Source organism: Oryx dammah, unplaced genomic scaffold (assembly GCF_014754425.2).
Source record: "Oryx dammah isolate SB20612 unplaced genomic scaffold, SCBI_Odam_1.1 HiC_scaffold_18, whole genome shotgun sequence".
NCBI classification, from domain to species: domain Eukaryota; kingdom Metazoa; phylum Chordata; class Mammalia; order Artiodactyla; family Bovidae; genus Oryx; species Oryx dammah.
The window spans coordinates 23,164,247-23,182,188 of NW_024070202.1; the positions used below are offsets into that span (position 1 = coordinate 23,164,247).

Here is a 17,942-nt window from a genome sequence, read left to right on the forward strand (position 1 = left end):
TAGCAGTATCATTGTTGTTTTAATTTGCATTCTCCTTATGAAATATGATGTGGAGTGTCATTTCACCTGCTCATTTGTCATCTGTGTATCTCCTTGGGTGAGGTATCAGTTAAAGTCTTTGACCCAGTTTTCAATAGGGTTGTTTATTTTCTTATTGTTTAATTGTAGGGGTTCTCTGTATGTTTTGAATATACAAAGTTCTTTATCAAATGTCTTTTGCAAATATTATTTCTTAGTCTGTGACTTGTTTTCTCATTCTCCTGACACTGTCTTTCAAAAACCAGAAGTTTTAAATTTCAGTGAAGTCTGGCTTATCAATTCTTTCTTTCTTGTTTTGTGCCTTTGGTGTTGTATCTAAAAGGCATCATTATATCCAAGGCCATTTAGATTTCCTCCTAGAAGCTTGAGAGTTTCGCATTTTACATTTAGCTCTGTGATCCATTTTCAGTGATTTTTATTAAAGGTGAAGGCCTGTGAAGGTTTTTTTTTTTGCCTGTGATTTCCAGTCATCTCAGCACTATTTATTTAAAAACTTTCTCTTCACCATTGTATTGGCTTTCCTCATTTGTCACAGAACAGGTGATTATATTTATGGGAATATATTTCTGGGTTCTACAGTGTTTCCTTGTTTTGTCTGTTCTTTCACCAATATCACACTGTTTTGATTAGTTTGTAGAAAGTCTTAAAGACAGACAGTGTCAGTGCTCCAAATTTGTTCTCCTTCAATATTGTTTTGGCTATTCGGGTCTTTTGACTCTCCGGATGAATTTTAGAATCAGTTTGCTAATATTCACAGAATAATTTGCTGGAATTTGGGGATTGCATTAAATCTTTAGCTCAAGTTGAGAAGAACTAACATCACAACCACCGTGAGTTTACCTAAGCATGAGCATGAAGTATCTCTCTCAGATAATTTTTTTTCAATCTATGTTCAGTTTATGTTCAGTCTATGTTCATTGGTAGGTGAAGGCAAAGAGAAATGCAAGAGGTTTCACAGTATTTACCCTATACTCAACCAAAAGCCACACTTCAATTTTTTCTTTTTCATTTTTGCCTTTTGCTACAGATTTTCTTTAAGCAACAGTTTTTGAGGGCAGAAATATTTAAAATCAACTATATAATAAGTTTTTAAATAATGAGTTTTAAATAATGAAATTTGTATAAATATATATGCACATATAGCTATATAAGTGTGTGTGTGTATATATATATATATATATATAACATATACACACATATATCATCACAAATAGCAATCACAGAAAGTCCATATTGAGCCCAAATCCTTCACCTTTTGTGAAAATAATCCTTTTCAGGATTATGAGCTGATTCAGTCATGAAGCACCTTTCCTGTATCATTACAATCAATTTTATCTGTAATACTTTATTTGTCAATCATGATGAGGAAAAAGTCCAAAGAGATATAGTCTGAATTAGTACCACTTTTATTAACAGTAAATTAGAAGGCTGGGATAATGAAGAACCTAGCCAGATGATCATATTTCTCTGTGGTCCCTAACTACTTTTGTCTACCAAATATTACCTGAAAAGTTGCCACTAAAGATTTAGGTCTCAGCTGACAAGTTGTTTCTTTTTAAAATGAAAAGTGTTAAAGCCAATATTTCTCAATTCACATAAGCTAGTCATTAGGCATCCTTGTTTCATGATCCTGTTCATTTGTCTTTACTACTTATCAAAATTTAACTTTTCCTTTTTCTTTAACCCCTAAAAATCTCTAAATAAAACTAAGTCATTTTTTATTATAACTTGTCTCCAAAATTTTTAGTCCTACAATGTATCTAATTTTGATAGACATATTTGCTCCAAACCTTTTTAAAGTCTATCTTTTCTTGCTATCTTTGCTCTCTTTCTTGACTTTTTCACTTTCTACAAATGTAATGGGGAAATGGCAACCTCAGCAACCGAGAAAACTTAGCTAATGAATGGGCATAGGAAATGGAAAAGTATATTTTTTAACCTTTATTCATGAAAGTAAGTACAATTTTAGTGAACTGTATTTTTAAAGGTTATATGATATTGAGACCTAAAAATAATATGTTTTTTTTCATGTATTCTGCAACTTTTTTTCTTTCCCGTCAAGTACTTTCTTTTATCTTACAGCTTTCTGTCCATACTATATCCAGTGATATCTACAGTTGTTTCTACCTCTCAATTCTTTTATGCTGTATTAAACAATGCATACTCACACTTAACTTTTCATTAGTATTTCAGATAGTGCTAGATTTTCAATGAGTGACAGAAATGACATTTTAGAATACTGGGTAAAGCTATGTGGATTGCTAAAATTCTAACTTCTTTCATGGGCTATCACAACAAATTAATAAACTCAAGCCATTTCATAGAATTATAAAGAGAATTCATTTTCTTACTTCTATTTCTACAGATTCATGTAGCTTCTTGCAGGTGGCTGAGAAAGTTTCAGATGTGCCAAACTCAAAATACCAAAATTTGTTCTTCATTCTGAAAAAGGAAAGGAAGAAGCAGCTTAGGCAATTATTAATAACAGAAGGGATTTTTAAAAATGGGGTAGACCTGTCTTGTATTATGAGTGATAGAAAAGGTGTGAGGACATGTACCATCTGTTATATAAAAAATGCTCACATAATTTTCAAAGTTTAAGTGCTATTGTCAAATTATGTGATTGTCCTGGAGGGGATTATAGGGATATGTTGATCTGACAGATTCAAGTATATCTTTGCCTTTTCTATAACAGTGGTTGCTCAGATTTTAAAATATGGTTTTAGTGCTTATGATTTGTAGCTAGTTCTTAGACAACTTGATTTGAGACCAGCCACTCTGTAATCATAAAAAGAAAGAGAAAAAAAAAATAGTCTAGACTTTTCATGAGGTCTTTTTTTTTTTTTTCCTTTTTCAGGAAACTGAACTTAAATATGCTCAATTTTTCTAGATGGCTATGCATTGACTAGAAATTACCATGATTGGAAAGTATATTAAAAATAAAAAAAAGTTATCCACAGGATAAAATTTAGCATTTTTTAGATAACTATCAATTATCATTTAAAGATACTGTCCTCTGTTACATGAATGACAGTGGGAAATTATGATACAGCCTGATAGAACTAAAGAAGTAATAACAATATTTTATCAGCATGCTGCTGCTGCTGCTGCTGCTAAGTCACTTCAGTCGTGTCCGACTCTGTGTAACCCCATAGATGGCAGCCCACCAGGCTCCCCTGTCCCTGGGATTCTCCAGGCAAGAACACTGGAGTGGATTTCCATTTCCTTCTCCAATGCATGAAAGTGAAAAGTGAAAGTGAAGTCACTGAGTCGTGTCCAACTCTCAGGGACCCCATGGACTGCAGCCTACCAGGCTCCTCCGTCCATGGGATTTTCCAGGCAAGAGTACTGGAGTGGGGTTATCAGCATGGCAAAGTTGCAAATAAAATATAGTTTTAAATTATTACAGTGTTTAATCTGGAATTAAGATATTCAAAATTTATTTTTTCCCAGAAATCAGTGACCATATCTTTGTTTCTTTGTACAGGTAATTAAATTAATGGTCATTTAAAGTAATTGTACAAAGGATGACTAGATTTTTATATAATCTAGTACTGGATCTAAAAATTAATTTTCACAAAAAGCTGCAGTTTTTAATTATACATAGTCTAACATACTGTCATGCCCTCAATTAGAAGAAAATACAGGTAAAATGAGATATATGTTTTCACACATGAAGGTAAAACTAAAGAAAATTTTTATGATATTCAAATGTCACTAAACAGCAAATTATTTTTTTCTTTATAAACACTGACATGTGCTTTTCATATTAGAATGTAAAACATTTCGACAATTAAAAAAAATACTTCGCAAGGACCTTACTATTTAATGCAAATACTACTGCCTGTTATAAAAAAAACAGGAGTGCTTATTGTTATGCTATCTTGTATAGAGTTCTCTGATACGAAATTATGAATTATAAAAATAATCTTATCTACCTAGACACATCCAATAATATTTAGTTTCATACAAGGTTTATTTGCTTACAAAACTTTCATTTGCCCTTCTTGCATTAATCACCATATTAAGGCTGATAATCTGAAAACCAAGGTAAGTTTCAGAGGATTCTAGCACTATGAATTATCATTCTTTTTCTCAAGACTGTCTTCCTTAGATATGGCCTGATTTCATATGTCTGAGTAGACAGAAATAGATGATAACTAGTTAGAGAAAACAATGACAAACATTTAACAGTAAGACCTATGGGTCTAGGCCTACATGTACGTTTATGTTAAATTAATGAAAACAGTCTACTTTATAGAATAAATGTACTTTTACAATTTTACACATTGGTTGAAGTTTAGGAAAATTAAAAATATTTTCCTATTAATGCATCATTATCATAAAAAGATATCATTCAATAAATTGATAGGAAGACATTGTTCAGTATCAAATAGTCTCTAGACAATCTTTGAATAATATTTAGTATATGTTTTATGCTGCTGCTGTTTGGAATTGTCTTTCTACATTCAACAAGTTTTCTAATAATACTTTTCTGTTGACCTTTTATCCAGACCTTCCTGGATTCATTTATTCATCACTCATGCAATCAACTTTCAGTGAGAACATTAACTTCCATATTCTGTGTTTATCCTAAAGACACAACTATGAACATGATTATCTTTGTCTCTAAGGAGCTCAGAATGTTAAAGTTTATGGGCATATAAAATAATTAAAAAGCTAATTCTCTAAATTAAATATGACTGAAATATTGTGAAAAAACAGTTTGGTGAATCTCCTGCTTTTACCTCAAGGGTCCAGAAAGCTTTAGAAGAGAAGGTGACATCATAATGGATAAGCAGAAGACAAACAGGATGAAAGTGAGACAAGTTCTGGGGCAGATTTTTAAGAGTTCAGTGTGACCTGGGGGGGTAGGGATGGGAGGAGGAAGGGAGGCTCAAGAAGAAGGGGATATATATACACTTATGACTGATTCCCGGTGTTGTATGGCAGAAAACCAACACAACACTGTAAAGCAATTATGCTCCAAATTAAAAAAAAAAAAAAAAAAGCATGCAGAATGACTTAAAGAGATTGCTAAGCATGGGCTAACTAGGGGTATGCCAAGTTAAGGGGTTTAGACTTGATATTACAGATTTACAGGACGCTATAGAAGTCTGTTAGCACTGGAGGGATGTGGCCAGTCTTGTTATATGGATAAAATAACATAAATGAATAACTGAGTGGCAATGGTGAAACTCTTAGTGCTATGGACAGAAATGTGGTAACTGGAATAGAGCAAGTGAAAAATAATTGAAGGCCTAAACCAAGGGGCAAGGAAAATGGAAGAAGAGGCTTAATTTAAGAGACATAAATTAGGGTGCATCAATACGAATTGGTAGTATTAGATAACACTGATTTCTGCCATACCTGGGTTATCTCTGGAGGTATATGTGGTGATATCAAAGGGAAAACAAGGGGGACTATGAGTTTATGAGTTTACATTTTGACAGGTTTGGTGCTATTTTCAAACTTCACTGTATTGAAGTTCGAAAATTATATATATGACTTCAAATTGCATGTAAATGATTACTCCCAAATTTTTTCCCCAAAGTTCTTCATAGCTTAACCAGGATGATGAGGAGATTCTATAAGCTAACCAAGATATACTTACTTTAGCAAACACATCACAAGAAACAGAAATTCTGAGAATTTACATTCAGTCTTTTTTCACCATATTAGTTAGCATTACTGCTCATGTGCAAAAGCTGCTTTAAATTCTCCATTATTACAACCATTTTATGTTTCACTTAGATAAATATATGGAGGCAATAAAAAGCACATAGGATCAGATTCCACATGACAAATTAAAAGCTGTTAAATTTTATTTTTTTCAACCAAACTGGTTTTTAGGTTGTAGAAATGCAAAAAGCACATTTAAGCATGTATGCTATTTATTTTTATGGCTCACATTAGAAAATGATCCAAATAATTCAAACTCAAATTTGTCAGAGGAAACATATAGCTTTGGATTTGAAGAACAAGGTAACAGGACATTTAACCCACTATGAAATGTTCACACCACAGTCAAATTTATTGTATCCTTAGACATGTTTCGTGATTACAGGTATGATGACATAAGTCCTCCCCCCCAAAAAAGTTATTCATCCTATTATAATTTTAAGCTATTAATATAGTAAATCCTATTTCAATGAATTTAATTGTAAGTCTACAGCCTTCAGTTTAATATTTAAAGTGCTTGGCTACCAGATGTTCAGGTAAAAATGAAATTAGCATTGATTTACCAGGGATTTTTTCTTTCTTACTACCAGCAATTTTGCTTCTTTTACACATTCTCAGGAAAATGCGAACTATCAGAGATATTGCTCAGAAAAACAATTATTCTTGTCACATGAAATTTAGGTAATATTTAGTTCGACAAGTTTTGTTCAAATAGGCATTTTAATTTCTAGCAATATATTTAACCTTAGAACTTGTCTTCCTGGTTTACAACTTTTTTTAAACTTTTGTCTGCTAAGTAATGATAATGTAGCAAACATAAAACAAAACAAGCAAGACATGAACTGCCAGTGCAATTCCCAAAAAAGAATCCCGAGGAACCTAATTAGATATGAAGTTCACTTTAACAGAGATACAACATAAAAAGGGTGAAATTGCCTCATTTACCTTACTGTAGCAACCTTGAAAGTCATAAACACAGAAAAAGCTTTAATTCAGTCAAATTACTCTTAAATATCATTTTTTTCTCTCACAGGTGTGCACCTTTTTTTTTTTTTTCATGTATTTAGTGGTGATGTAGGAGATACTGGAAGACCATTTATATACGTGTAAAACTGAAGTCTACTAATAGACAACTGAATCCATTATCAGACATCCTTAGCTAAGGGATTATATCTATACTATCTGAATAACATGCTCATCAGATAAAATAAAATTCTGACCTTTGCTTTTCAAATGAAAGCAAAAACATGAAGCCCTCAGGAGCTTAGTCAAAATGGATTTTAAATGAATATTTTTTTACTCATCAAGCATGTTTCAAAAACCTCATTAGCTTGCCTTCATTTTTGCCCTGTTATCCTGTTAAGTAAGCATTCCAAAGTCATTTCAAAACTTGTTTTAAAATTATTTTCTATGGAGAACAATGCTTCTAACATTTCATTCACTTTATTTTAATAATAAAAATTCAGTCTCACAATTTGATGGAATACTCTAGAAACAGGAATTTTGAATTTGGCTAACAATGTTGGTGATGAGAGATGTTGCACTGTTGACTTATAGCAATAGGGTAAGTGTTGAAAGTGGTACATTTATGTCGTAAAACTCAGTTCAGTTTTGTGTTTCACTGCCAAGAAATGTTACACCAAAAACAAGTAATAGAGTTACTCATTTATTCCTAAACGAGGTGAGGTGTTACTCTCAATATGATTATATCTTATAAAAAGAACTACATTTTATTGAAACCCTCAAATCTATGCTTTTTTTTAAATAGGAAGTTATATTCTCTCATAGCAAAAGAATAATGATGATAATACTAGTTCGTAAGGAAGAAACACGGCTGTAATGACTACAGTGGAGTCACTTTATATTCATATGGAAGACAGCAAACATTCCTCATATTTGCAAACAACAGGTAAAGATACATTTTTTTTAAATGACATATAAAAATGCTTGTATCTAATGTGCATCCTTAAGGCACACTTGTTAAGCCCTCAGGAGACAATGAAACATGCTACAGAAACTTCAGACAGAATCATAAAGCATTCTATCTTAGTATGTAAAAAAAAAAAGAGATGGGTAGTCTAAAAATGAAATTTTTAACCTGAATTACCTGTATAAGATCAAAGTTGCTCATATGTAAGATGAAAGCTGCTCTCAAAGACTGAATATTTTAGTATGTTTTAATTCTCTTGAAGAAAGAAAAAGAATATGTGGTTATATAACACTATTTTTATATAAGAGGACTTTCTTCCTTAACAGAAAACAATTATTTCTTTCCTAAATGTTCTTTCTCCTGCTTTTTGATTCCCTGGTAGCTCAGTTGGTAAAGAATCCACCCGCAATGCCAGAGACCCCAGTTCAATTCCTGGGTGAGGAACAGCTACCCACTCCAGTGTTCTGGCCTGGAGAATTCCATGGACAGAGGAGCCTGGCAGGCTACAGTCCATGGGGACGCAGTCAGACACGACTGAGCAACCTGCACTAGAAAGAATTAGGAGTGTTAGAATGGAAAAGTATAAAAGCAGTACTAATGTCATATTACAGAATCTAAAATTCTAAAATCTAAAATCTAAAAATCTATCTATCTATCTATCTGTCTATATATAGTAAGACCTCAAAGAACAAGGATGAATTAATAATTAAATAAAATGTATTTAAATGGGTGTTCAAAATGTTTAGAACTTAGTATCTTTTAATAGCAACTAGATCTCTATTATTAAAATAAGTATTTCACAATCATAAAATGTTCCTAAAGAAAATTGTTAGGGAGATTAAATGAAATCTATGATAGTAATATTTGTATGGTCATTTGGCATGGCACTGTCACAGGTGAACCCAAAGAAGTTTAAAGTCACTCACCCAACCTAATATGGGAAGCAGCAAAATCTAACTCAGAAATTCTACCTTTTTTCCCATACTGTCTCTTATTAAATATAATAATGAATGCAGCATCACATGAAACCTTTTTCTAAGCCATTAGGGAATATTAGAGGTCAGATGGGTGATCATCACTAAATGACTCTTTTGTTCATATTTCTATTTTGAAAGTATTTTTAACTCCCTTTCTTGAAATAAGTCAATTAAAGATGACAATGTAATCTCTAGAGCAGACCAACGGGACCTGAGAGATGTTCCATTCTAAAAAAGAGACATGTAGAATGTGAAAGCAAGGCTCATTCTTTCTCAGATGGTAAAAAATCTGCCCGCAGTATGCGAGACCTGGGTTTGATCCCTAAGTCAGGAAGATCCCTTGGAGGAGGGCATGGCAACCCACTCCATTATTCTTGCCTGGAGAATCCCACGGACAGAGGAGCCTGGTGAGCTACAGTCCATGGGGTTGCAGTCCATTACTGGATCTCTACTCATGTGAGATTTGTAAATAAACTCATTATTTACTTCATATATTCTGTTACGTGTAGCCAAAAGCATACTGACCGCACTGTCCATTATAGTTCAAAAGAGAATTTTCACAATATTATTACCAGTGAGATATTTGGAAAACCCAAAAGATATATATATTTGTTATACAATACAATTTTTCTAGATGTGAAATTTTGTGGTAACTGAGTTAAGGTAGTCAAGGTAGTAAATTTCCGTTTAGCATAATTCCTTGTGCTTATCCTGTGACTAGATATGCAAATATCACTGAAAAGTTCTCACCTTAAATTTTAAGGAATGATTTCTATGTTTATAGACTTGAAATAACCTCAGGGGAAAAGTCACAAACCACCCCTTTTTGAAGTGTTCCTAATTTGCAACTAATACTGTTATCATAGTTATAGATTAGAAACCAGCTGGTAAGTTCACACTTCCCACTTTCCTCTGTCCCATATCAAAAACTTAGAAATCAAGTCAATGATATTTGAATTAATAAAATAGACCATGATATCTGAGATTATGTACAAAAATATTTAAGGGAGAGTATCTCTCACTAATAGAAATAGGAACACCTTTACACAGCCTAGCTGAAGTTGACAGTGAAACTGTAATACTTATACGCCTCAATATAAAATAAAGGTCTACTTCTTTCCAGTGGATTGTTGAATTCATAAACAGAAAATGTCCCTAATATAAAAATTCCCTTCAGTATGTATAAAAGCAAAACGAAGTGTGTGTGCGTGGTCAGGCTCTTCAGTCATGTCCAACTCTTTGTGACCCGGGCTCCTCTGTCCACGGAGGGGAAAACCCTACAAATGCAGGAATTAGGAACTTTCCATGCCTAACTCTGAATGTCAGGGGACAGGAGAGAAACTTCTGCTCTCTATAGGGAAAAATTCATTTATCCATATTCTGAACACCTACTCTAGACGTGAAACTGTCACAGACAATGGGATTAGATCTGCACACAGGACAGAAGTCTCTGCTCACGTTACATTTAACTTCTAGTTAGGAAAAAAAAAAGTATATGAAATGATTTAATATCAAATGTGATGAGTTCTAAAAAGGAGGTTCATAGGATGCTATAAGAGTAAACACATTAAAAAGGAAATGCAAATTTCTTTAAGGAAGGAAATTGGCTGGGTTTTTCAGAGTCTAAGACCCATCCCTTTCCTTTGCTCTAATAACATAGTTAATAAGCAATATGGAGCTATTCTGAAATTCCATGGATTTTGATATCATGAATATGATGTCTTGAATTATGGAACTGTTCATTCTCCTCTGGAGAGTTATCACCACTATTTTCCCCCTATTTTAAGTGGCTCAGAGGTTAAAGCATCTACCTGGAATGCGGGAGACCTGGGTTCGATCCCTGGGTCGGAAAGATCCTCCTGAAGAAGGAAATGGCAACCCACTCCAGTACTCTTGCCTGGAGAATCCCATGGAGGGAGAAGCCTGGTGGGCTACAGTGCATGGGGTCGCAAAGAGTAGGACACGACTGTGCGACTTCACTTCTTCATACATTTTATTATATGGTAACTTCAGCAAGTGATTAACAGCCCGATCACTTCTGGGTGTCATGATACAATGATGTTTTTCCATTTTCTAAAAATGAAGATGAAACTGGGCTAGGATCACACAGTCAACATACTGCTCCCTGGGAAGATGTCTATAAGATAGCTTTAAAGGCCGCTAAGCCCCACAAGACAACTAGCTTGATAACAAGTCGAGTATGTTGATCTAGATAGTAAAACAATTTCTTGCTATATCCTCTCTCTTTCTACTATTTGCCAGTTGACTTTCTTGGTTATATTTGTCTCTGTCTCTCTCTTTTCTCTGTTTTATTTGCCTTTACTGAATGTACTAAGCCAATCAAGCATTTAAGCACTAAATACAAGAATATAAGGCCTTCCAAGGTGGCACTAGTTTTAAAGAGCCTGCCTGCCAATGCATGAGACACAAGAGATGCGGGTCCAAACCCTGGGTCAGGAAGATCCCTGGAAAAGGAAATGGCAACACACTCCAGTACTCCTGCCTGGAGAATCCCAAGGACAGAGGATCCTGGTAGGCTGCAGTCCATGGGGTCACAAAGAGTCAAACAAGACAGCAACTGAGGTAGTTTCCCTAGTTTCAGGGAATTTAACTAAATGTAATAGTTTCAGTAACTTCCAGTAAAAACAGCTCCAGTTTTCTGACCTGACTCATGGACAAGTCTTTAAAGCTAGAATATGAATTAATTTTTAACTTTGTGCATTTGACAACTATGAGAAGGAGTCAACATTATTAAATTAAGTAACTGTTTAATTGCATTTGCTTTGCATGTTAAAATATTAATGACATCTGAAATCACTAAACTTGTTTCAAACATAGGGAATTCAACATGTGAAAAAGATTACATGAATATTTTTGCAAAATACATCTACTTTTCATTATTGAAAGGCCAATTAATTCTTTTCTATTACTATCCTCAGTGTCATAGAATAGCTTGCAATCAATAATGATGAATCATTAAAACATATTTCACCTTGCTATATTTTTAATCTGTTTCTCTTAAAGAATTTTTAGATGCTGTATTTTGTAAAACTTACAAAAAATAAAGAAAAAAAAGTTACACCTATCTAGCTCCTTCATCAGAGAAGGCGATGGCACCCCACTCCAGTACTCTTGCCTGGAAAATCCCATGGATGGAGGAGCCAAGTAGGCTGCAGTCCATGCGGTCTCTAAGAGTCGGACACGACTAAGTGACTTCACTTTCCCTTTTCACTTTCATGCATTGGAGAAGGAAATGGCAACCCACTCCAGTGTTCTTGTCTGGAGAATCCCAGGGACGGGGGAGCCTGGTGGGCTGCTGTCTATGGGGTCACACAGGGTCGAACATGACTGAAGAGACTTTGCAGCAGCAGCAGCAACAACAGCTCCTTCACACATTATTTCCCTTCCCTATATTCTGTTGAGGACTAACACAGCTTCACAACTTAAAAAAAAAATTACTTCTAATACAACTTGTTTCTACTCTCTGAATATTAGTTAATGTTTTACTTTTGTTTTTCCTCACACATCAGCAGTCCTTTTCTAATTCTGTAGCAAGAACCACAGCTGTGCATTTTGAAAATGCTATTCACCTTAAAACTTCTCTCACACTGGAATTAAAAATGAGACAATCCTCCTTTTCCCAATGCTATAGAGGGATGGTTTTACCAACACATTAATTATTTGTATAAAAACGATAAAGATAGGAATCTGACTAGAGTTATATTGAAAATACTGATATTTTCCATCAATTTGAAGAATTATGTAGTCTAACACATGAATAAGTAAATCTATTACTATTTAGATTGTATTTTTTGTCACTGATTTATATCCTGAGGGACCCAGATGACTCCCTGAAATATCATGATCTGTTTTTGTTTCCAGTCAAGATACTAAAATTTATATAAAATATTCAGGCTGACTTGTATATGAACTAATTGACAGATGTAGGCATTATTATTTGGGGATTAATCATTGTGCTGGTACATTCAAGTACACGTTAGACAATTCTAAGAAAGATTTCCACGTCTTTTCTCTCTAGCATTATCTATTTTTTATTTAAAAATTATGCCAAGCCCATATTCTATGTTCTACTGTTTGAAATTATGCTCAAATAAGCAGATAATAAGTGGAGATGAATTATAGTTGAAGATATTTTATAAGATAAAACTTTTTCCCATCTGCATTATCATCAACAAATCAATAAAGTAGTATTTTTTGCTATAGTAATATACTTAGCAACACGTTGGATCACTTCCCAAAATTTAAATAAAAAGTCATCTGTATTTTTCAGCTGAGGAAGAACAAAAGGATACCTTCGTTCACAAAAATTTTGCTGAATCCAGATACAGTACTGAAGTCATTTCACACTGAATATTATTGGATATTTATAGTCACTCATTTAGGTTAGTGACTCAGTGATGTTTCCTATTATGAACAGACTATAGAGATTGCAGAGGCTATCTCGTTATTTTTATCAATCAATGTGAAAATAAAATCTATTGGAGGCTCTTTTTAGTACGTCGTCAAATGTAAAATAATTATAAGATTATTCATATGTATGTAATATGTTTTATTATTGCTAAATCTTGACATAATTCATTATTATGGATTCATGGATATATTCATGGAAATAATATCTTACATAAAAACTCAAATAAACTTTTTGGACAACTCAATACATGGATGAGCAGAAACACTACTTGTCCCTCAGGCTTTTCCCTAAAAATTTAGAACCTAATCATTTGAGACAGATGACAAGAAAAAGTGACTTCCTCAAGAACATAAAAAGGAAGACCAAAGAAAGGGATGTCTATTAATTTTTCTCATTCATTCATTTATTCAACAAATATTTATTAAATACTTCTTATGCACCAGAAATTGTTCTAATTGCTGGAAGTTCATTAGCGATTAAGTTCTGGCTCTTATACGGCTCACAGCCTTTATTTATCTAAATGTGAGATTAGATCGCCTATTATCTCTTAGAATTGATGAACCACTCTCTCCGTTTCTTCTCATTCTTAGCACACAGTGTATATAAAATAAAAATCCAAAGCAAATACAACAAATCATAAAACATATATATCAGCCAATTCCTGGACTAGCTTCAAAATTAAATTATAGTTGCATTTATAATTAATTAAAATATTACCGAATACAACAGTAGATTGTTTAACAGACACAAATTCTTCCCAATCCTGCATAAATGCCATTATGCAACAGGACTATGCTACATTTCCTTTCCAGAGGAAAATCTTTTTCTTCACTCCCCTGCATCTGGACTAGCCCTAGTGACTGAGCAACAGAATAAAACAGAAATGATGCTGTGCAAGTTCAAGAATGTAGGCCTCAGCAGCTTTGTAAAGGGCACCCTCCCTCTCATGGAGCACTGTCTTAAGAACCTCTTGCCTAGGGTGGAAAATGATGTGATGAGAAAGATCTAATATCCTAGCTGAGCCCAAGCCCAGTAAATCCACCAGCTTATTGCAGCTGAAGAGTTGCCTTGCTAACCCCCAAAGTATGAAAAATAATAAATTGCTGTTATTTTCAGGCACCAAGTTTTGGTGTGGTGAGCTGTGTAAAAATGGATAAAAGACACAGACTTACTACACATAAGTGTAATGCACAAGACACGTTATTACACATTATAAGGTTTGTAATGTGCTTAACAAGGTGGCTGCCTCTATGCGGCTGCACAGAGCTGGACACGACTGCAGCGACTTAGCAGCAAGCATAACATATAAAGAAGTCAGCAAACGCTTCCATCAATTCTACCTTAGAGACTCTGCCCTACAGTATAGTGGGAAAGATAGTAATTCCTCAAGCACACACAAGTGAAATTGCTATGGTACCATGGGAAGGAGGAAAAGTGAGAATGTTTTCATGAGAGGTTATAATTACTAGGAGGGAAGCACATTTCTAGCACAGGTGACAGCACAAAGGCCCTGTGGCAGAAAATATACCCAAAGCCAAGTGGAGGAGACCAATCAACCCAGACTAGAATGTTAGCTCAGTGTGTCTAAGTGCTGCTAGAGGAGGCCAGACACGTTGCTGTGTAGTATATTTTTCTTATGATGAATACTGTCAGTGGCAGCACTTATACTGAATTTGTATTTCTTTGTCTATGTATATTATTTCTTTTGATACAATTATTTGCTGTATGAGCATTCAGGAAGTGGCAGCAAAATACGTTCCTAAAAGATCAGCAGATAAATGCTTGAATTTCATTGTTAAAACCCTGTGCATAACCGAAGCCTCAGAGCTGAAACTAAGTAACCTGAATAAATTTAATAATGGAAATGAATTAGAGAGAAGAGAGCTCTGGTAACTGTGGTTGTATTTGTCTTTCAATTGAATGATTTAGACTTTTACACAGATGAAGAGGAATATGATAGGGCAATTAAATACAGTAACAACCAGGCAAATCAACAAGTCTCTGTTGTACAAGTTGACTCTGTACTATGTGGTCATAAATTTCATTAATTCAGCATCACATAAAGAGGGTGCAACATTCTGAAAGGGAGATACAATTTCTCAGACTTTCACTGTTCGCATAAAAGGGACGTGTCAAGTGAAAAAGTAACAGTCAATTACTTCCAATCAGATAAAGCTACTAAAATACTTCTTTTGGGAACAAAGTCTTGCTTTCCTCTCAGCTCAAAAAATATGGCGAATTAATGTTCCTGGATTTCCCTTCATTTGCTTATTAGACTCACAGTTACATGATTGCTCAAAGGATGAGGAGGCATTTGGGGAGATTATTGGTTTAAGAAAGAACCCCTTAAAGTAAGGCAAGCAGAAAGAAGAAAGAAAGAAAAGAAAAAAAAGAATCTGAATTCTTTTTGTTACACCCAATTGTCACAATAGAGTAATTTTCTCTCATCATCCATAAATCTATCATCCTGCTAATACTTTGGTAAAATCATTTCATTGTAGCACATAATATATATTAATAAGCTACTAGACTTTTTCTAATAATCTACTTTCCTTTCCACTTTAGATTTAACAATCATATAATAATCACTGTTCTGCTTGCGAATGAATCATATGCAATAGTAAGGAAATAGCTAAGAGGGAGATGCAGCCCATGAGAGATTTAATCATAGGAAATGGCTGACTTTTTATTTCCAATAACCATCTGCACTCATGGTAAATCAGGTGCTAATGAAGCTCAGGCCCAGACTGCACGGGAGCATAAATCTCAAGAACCAAAAGTCGTGGAGCAACAGACTTCAGAAAAACAGAATTTCCTAAGGAAATGCACCAAGATTATCATATAGAAGGTCACCATCTGCAAATGTGTCACATAAATGAATATATTTGGTAGTCCTAATTCCACTTTATGACACTGGCTGTGAACATCAAATATATACCTTTCTTTTGAAACATCACTTTAAAGTATTGTAATCATTTATGGTTTCCTCTTAGAGAGTCAACATTTTAAGGATTGAGACTCCATGCTACTACTGCTGCTGCTGCTGCTGCTGCTAAGTCGCTTCAGTCGTGTCTGACCCTGTGTGACCCCATAGACAGCAGCCCACCAGGTCCTGCCGTCCCTGGGATTCTCCAGGCAAGAACACTGGATTGGGTTGCCATTTCATTCTCCAATGCATGAAAGTGAAAAGTGAACGTAAAGTCACTCAGTCGCGTCTCACTCTTAGTGACCCCATGGATGGCAGCCTACCAGGCTCCTCCATCCATGAGATTTCCAGGCAAGAGTACTGGAGTGGGGTGCCATTGCCTTCTCTGAGACTCCATGCTAATTTCATTTTAATCTTCTTTATAGTGCCACAGGCTTAGAAGTACTCAATACTTAGAAAATCAATGATGAAAACAAACATTAATTGTGGAATCCCACTTTTAGAGCAGAAAAGTATTGCAGAGCTTTTTTTTTCCATCCCCCACCCCCACCACCTATGTGAATGAGGATCTAAAGTGGGTAGAATTGGGGCCAGACATGGATTAGACTCAAGTCTTCTGAGAATCGATCAATATGACAATGCCTTCTAAGACTTTCTGTCTCCATCATCATAATTCTCCACTTTTTGCCTCATTCAACCACTGTTGAAGTAATATCTGCAATATGAATCAACACAAAAATAGAGGGACAACAAACAGCCCAGCATCTACAGTATCAATCAAATTCTGTCACATGTATAAGAAAAAGGATTCAGTACTAAGCACTTGAAAAAATACTGACCTTTTTCAAGGGACTTTATCGAGCCCCATGATTTTTAACGATTATCTTCTTAACCTTTTGCAAATACTACAAGAGCAAGGACCTGGAATTACAGGTAAAGATGAGGCATGGGTTTTATATTAACACTTGAGTCAATCTAAATTTGCTACCATCCCCAGTGTGATGTGGCTTCATCATTCTCCACATGTTACCATGTATGCAGGAATTCCAGTGAAGTGCTAAAAAGTCTTTTCTCTCACTTTCATAAAAATAAATTAGAAAGCACATAAAAGAAATCTAGATGCAACAGCCAATTAGTCTGTAACTAGCTTTAAGAATTATGTGAAGTAAATACAAAGAGCAATGGTTCATAGCTTTCTATGGGTCATGGACACCTTGAGAACTCAATGAGTAATGAACCTGCTGTGCTGAAATACACAGGACACATATGTAAAGGTTATGTCTAAAACCTCTAGAGTTTTACAGTCTTCCTGAATTCTACTCATACTGTCCAGAACTACATAAATTCAAGTTAAAATTCCTGACTACGGTCATACTTGCAACCTTGAGAACTAACAAAAATCTTAGGTCATATGTGTTGTAAATGATAGATCTTAAAGATAAAATATCTTTAATTTCTTACTCAAAGTTACTTGATACAGCATTTATCATGTCAGAGTACAAATGTCATTTTCAAACTGTATTTTCTCATTATCTACATAAAATAATTAGATAACTTATTTCATTATAAATTCAGTTCAGTTCAGTCACTCTGAACAGTTCTATGAAGAGCTACAAGATCTTTTAGAACTAACACCCAAAAAAGATGTCCTTTTCATGATAGGACTTCCCTGGTGGCTCAGATGGTAAAGCATCTACCTACAATGCGGGATCCTTGGGTTGGGCAGATCCCCTGGAGAAGAAAATGGCAACCCACCCAGTACTCATGCCTGGAAAATCTCATGGATGGAGGAACCTGGTAGGCTACAGTCCATGGAGCCGCAGAGTGGAACACAATTGAGCGACTTCACTTCACTTTACTTTTCATGATAGGGGACTGGAATGCAAAAATAGGAGGTCAAGAAACACCTGGAGTAACAGGCAAATTTGGCCTTGGGAGTACAGAATGAAGTAGGGA

At 34.7% G+C, this 17,942-nt stretch overlaps 1 protein-coding gene across 2 annotated transcripts in view; it reads right to left on the reverse strand.

Annotated features, from left to right (window-relative positions):
- The window catches only part of DGKB (diacylglycerol kinase beta), an 856,074-nt gene that overhangs the window by 210,410 nt on the left and 627,722 nt on the right, over positions 1–17,942 (reverse strand). For both annotated transcript variants that reach the window (XM_040260596.1, XM_040260597.1), the window contains exon 21: positions 2,391–2,481. In XM_040260596.1, the coding sequence (XP_040116530.1) occupies positions 2,391–2,481 (91 nt within the window). The remainder of the gene's footprint in view (positions 1–2,390; positions 2,482–17,942) is intronic.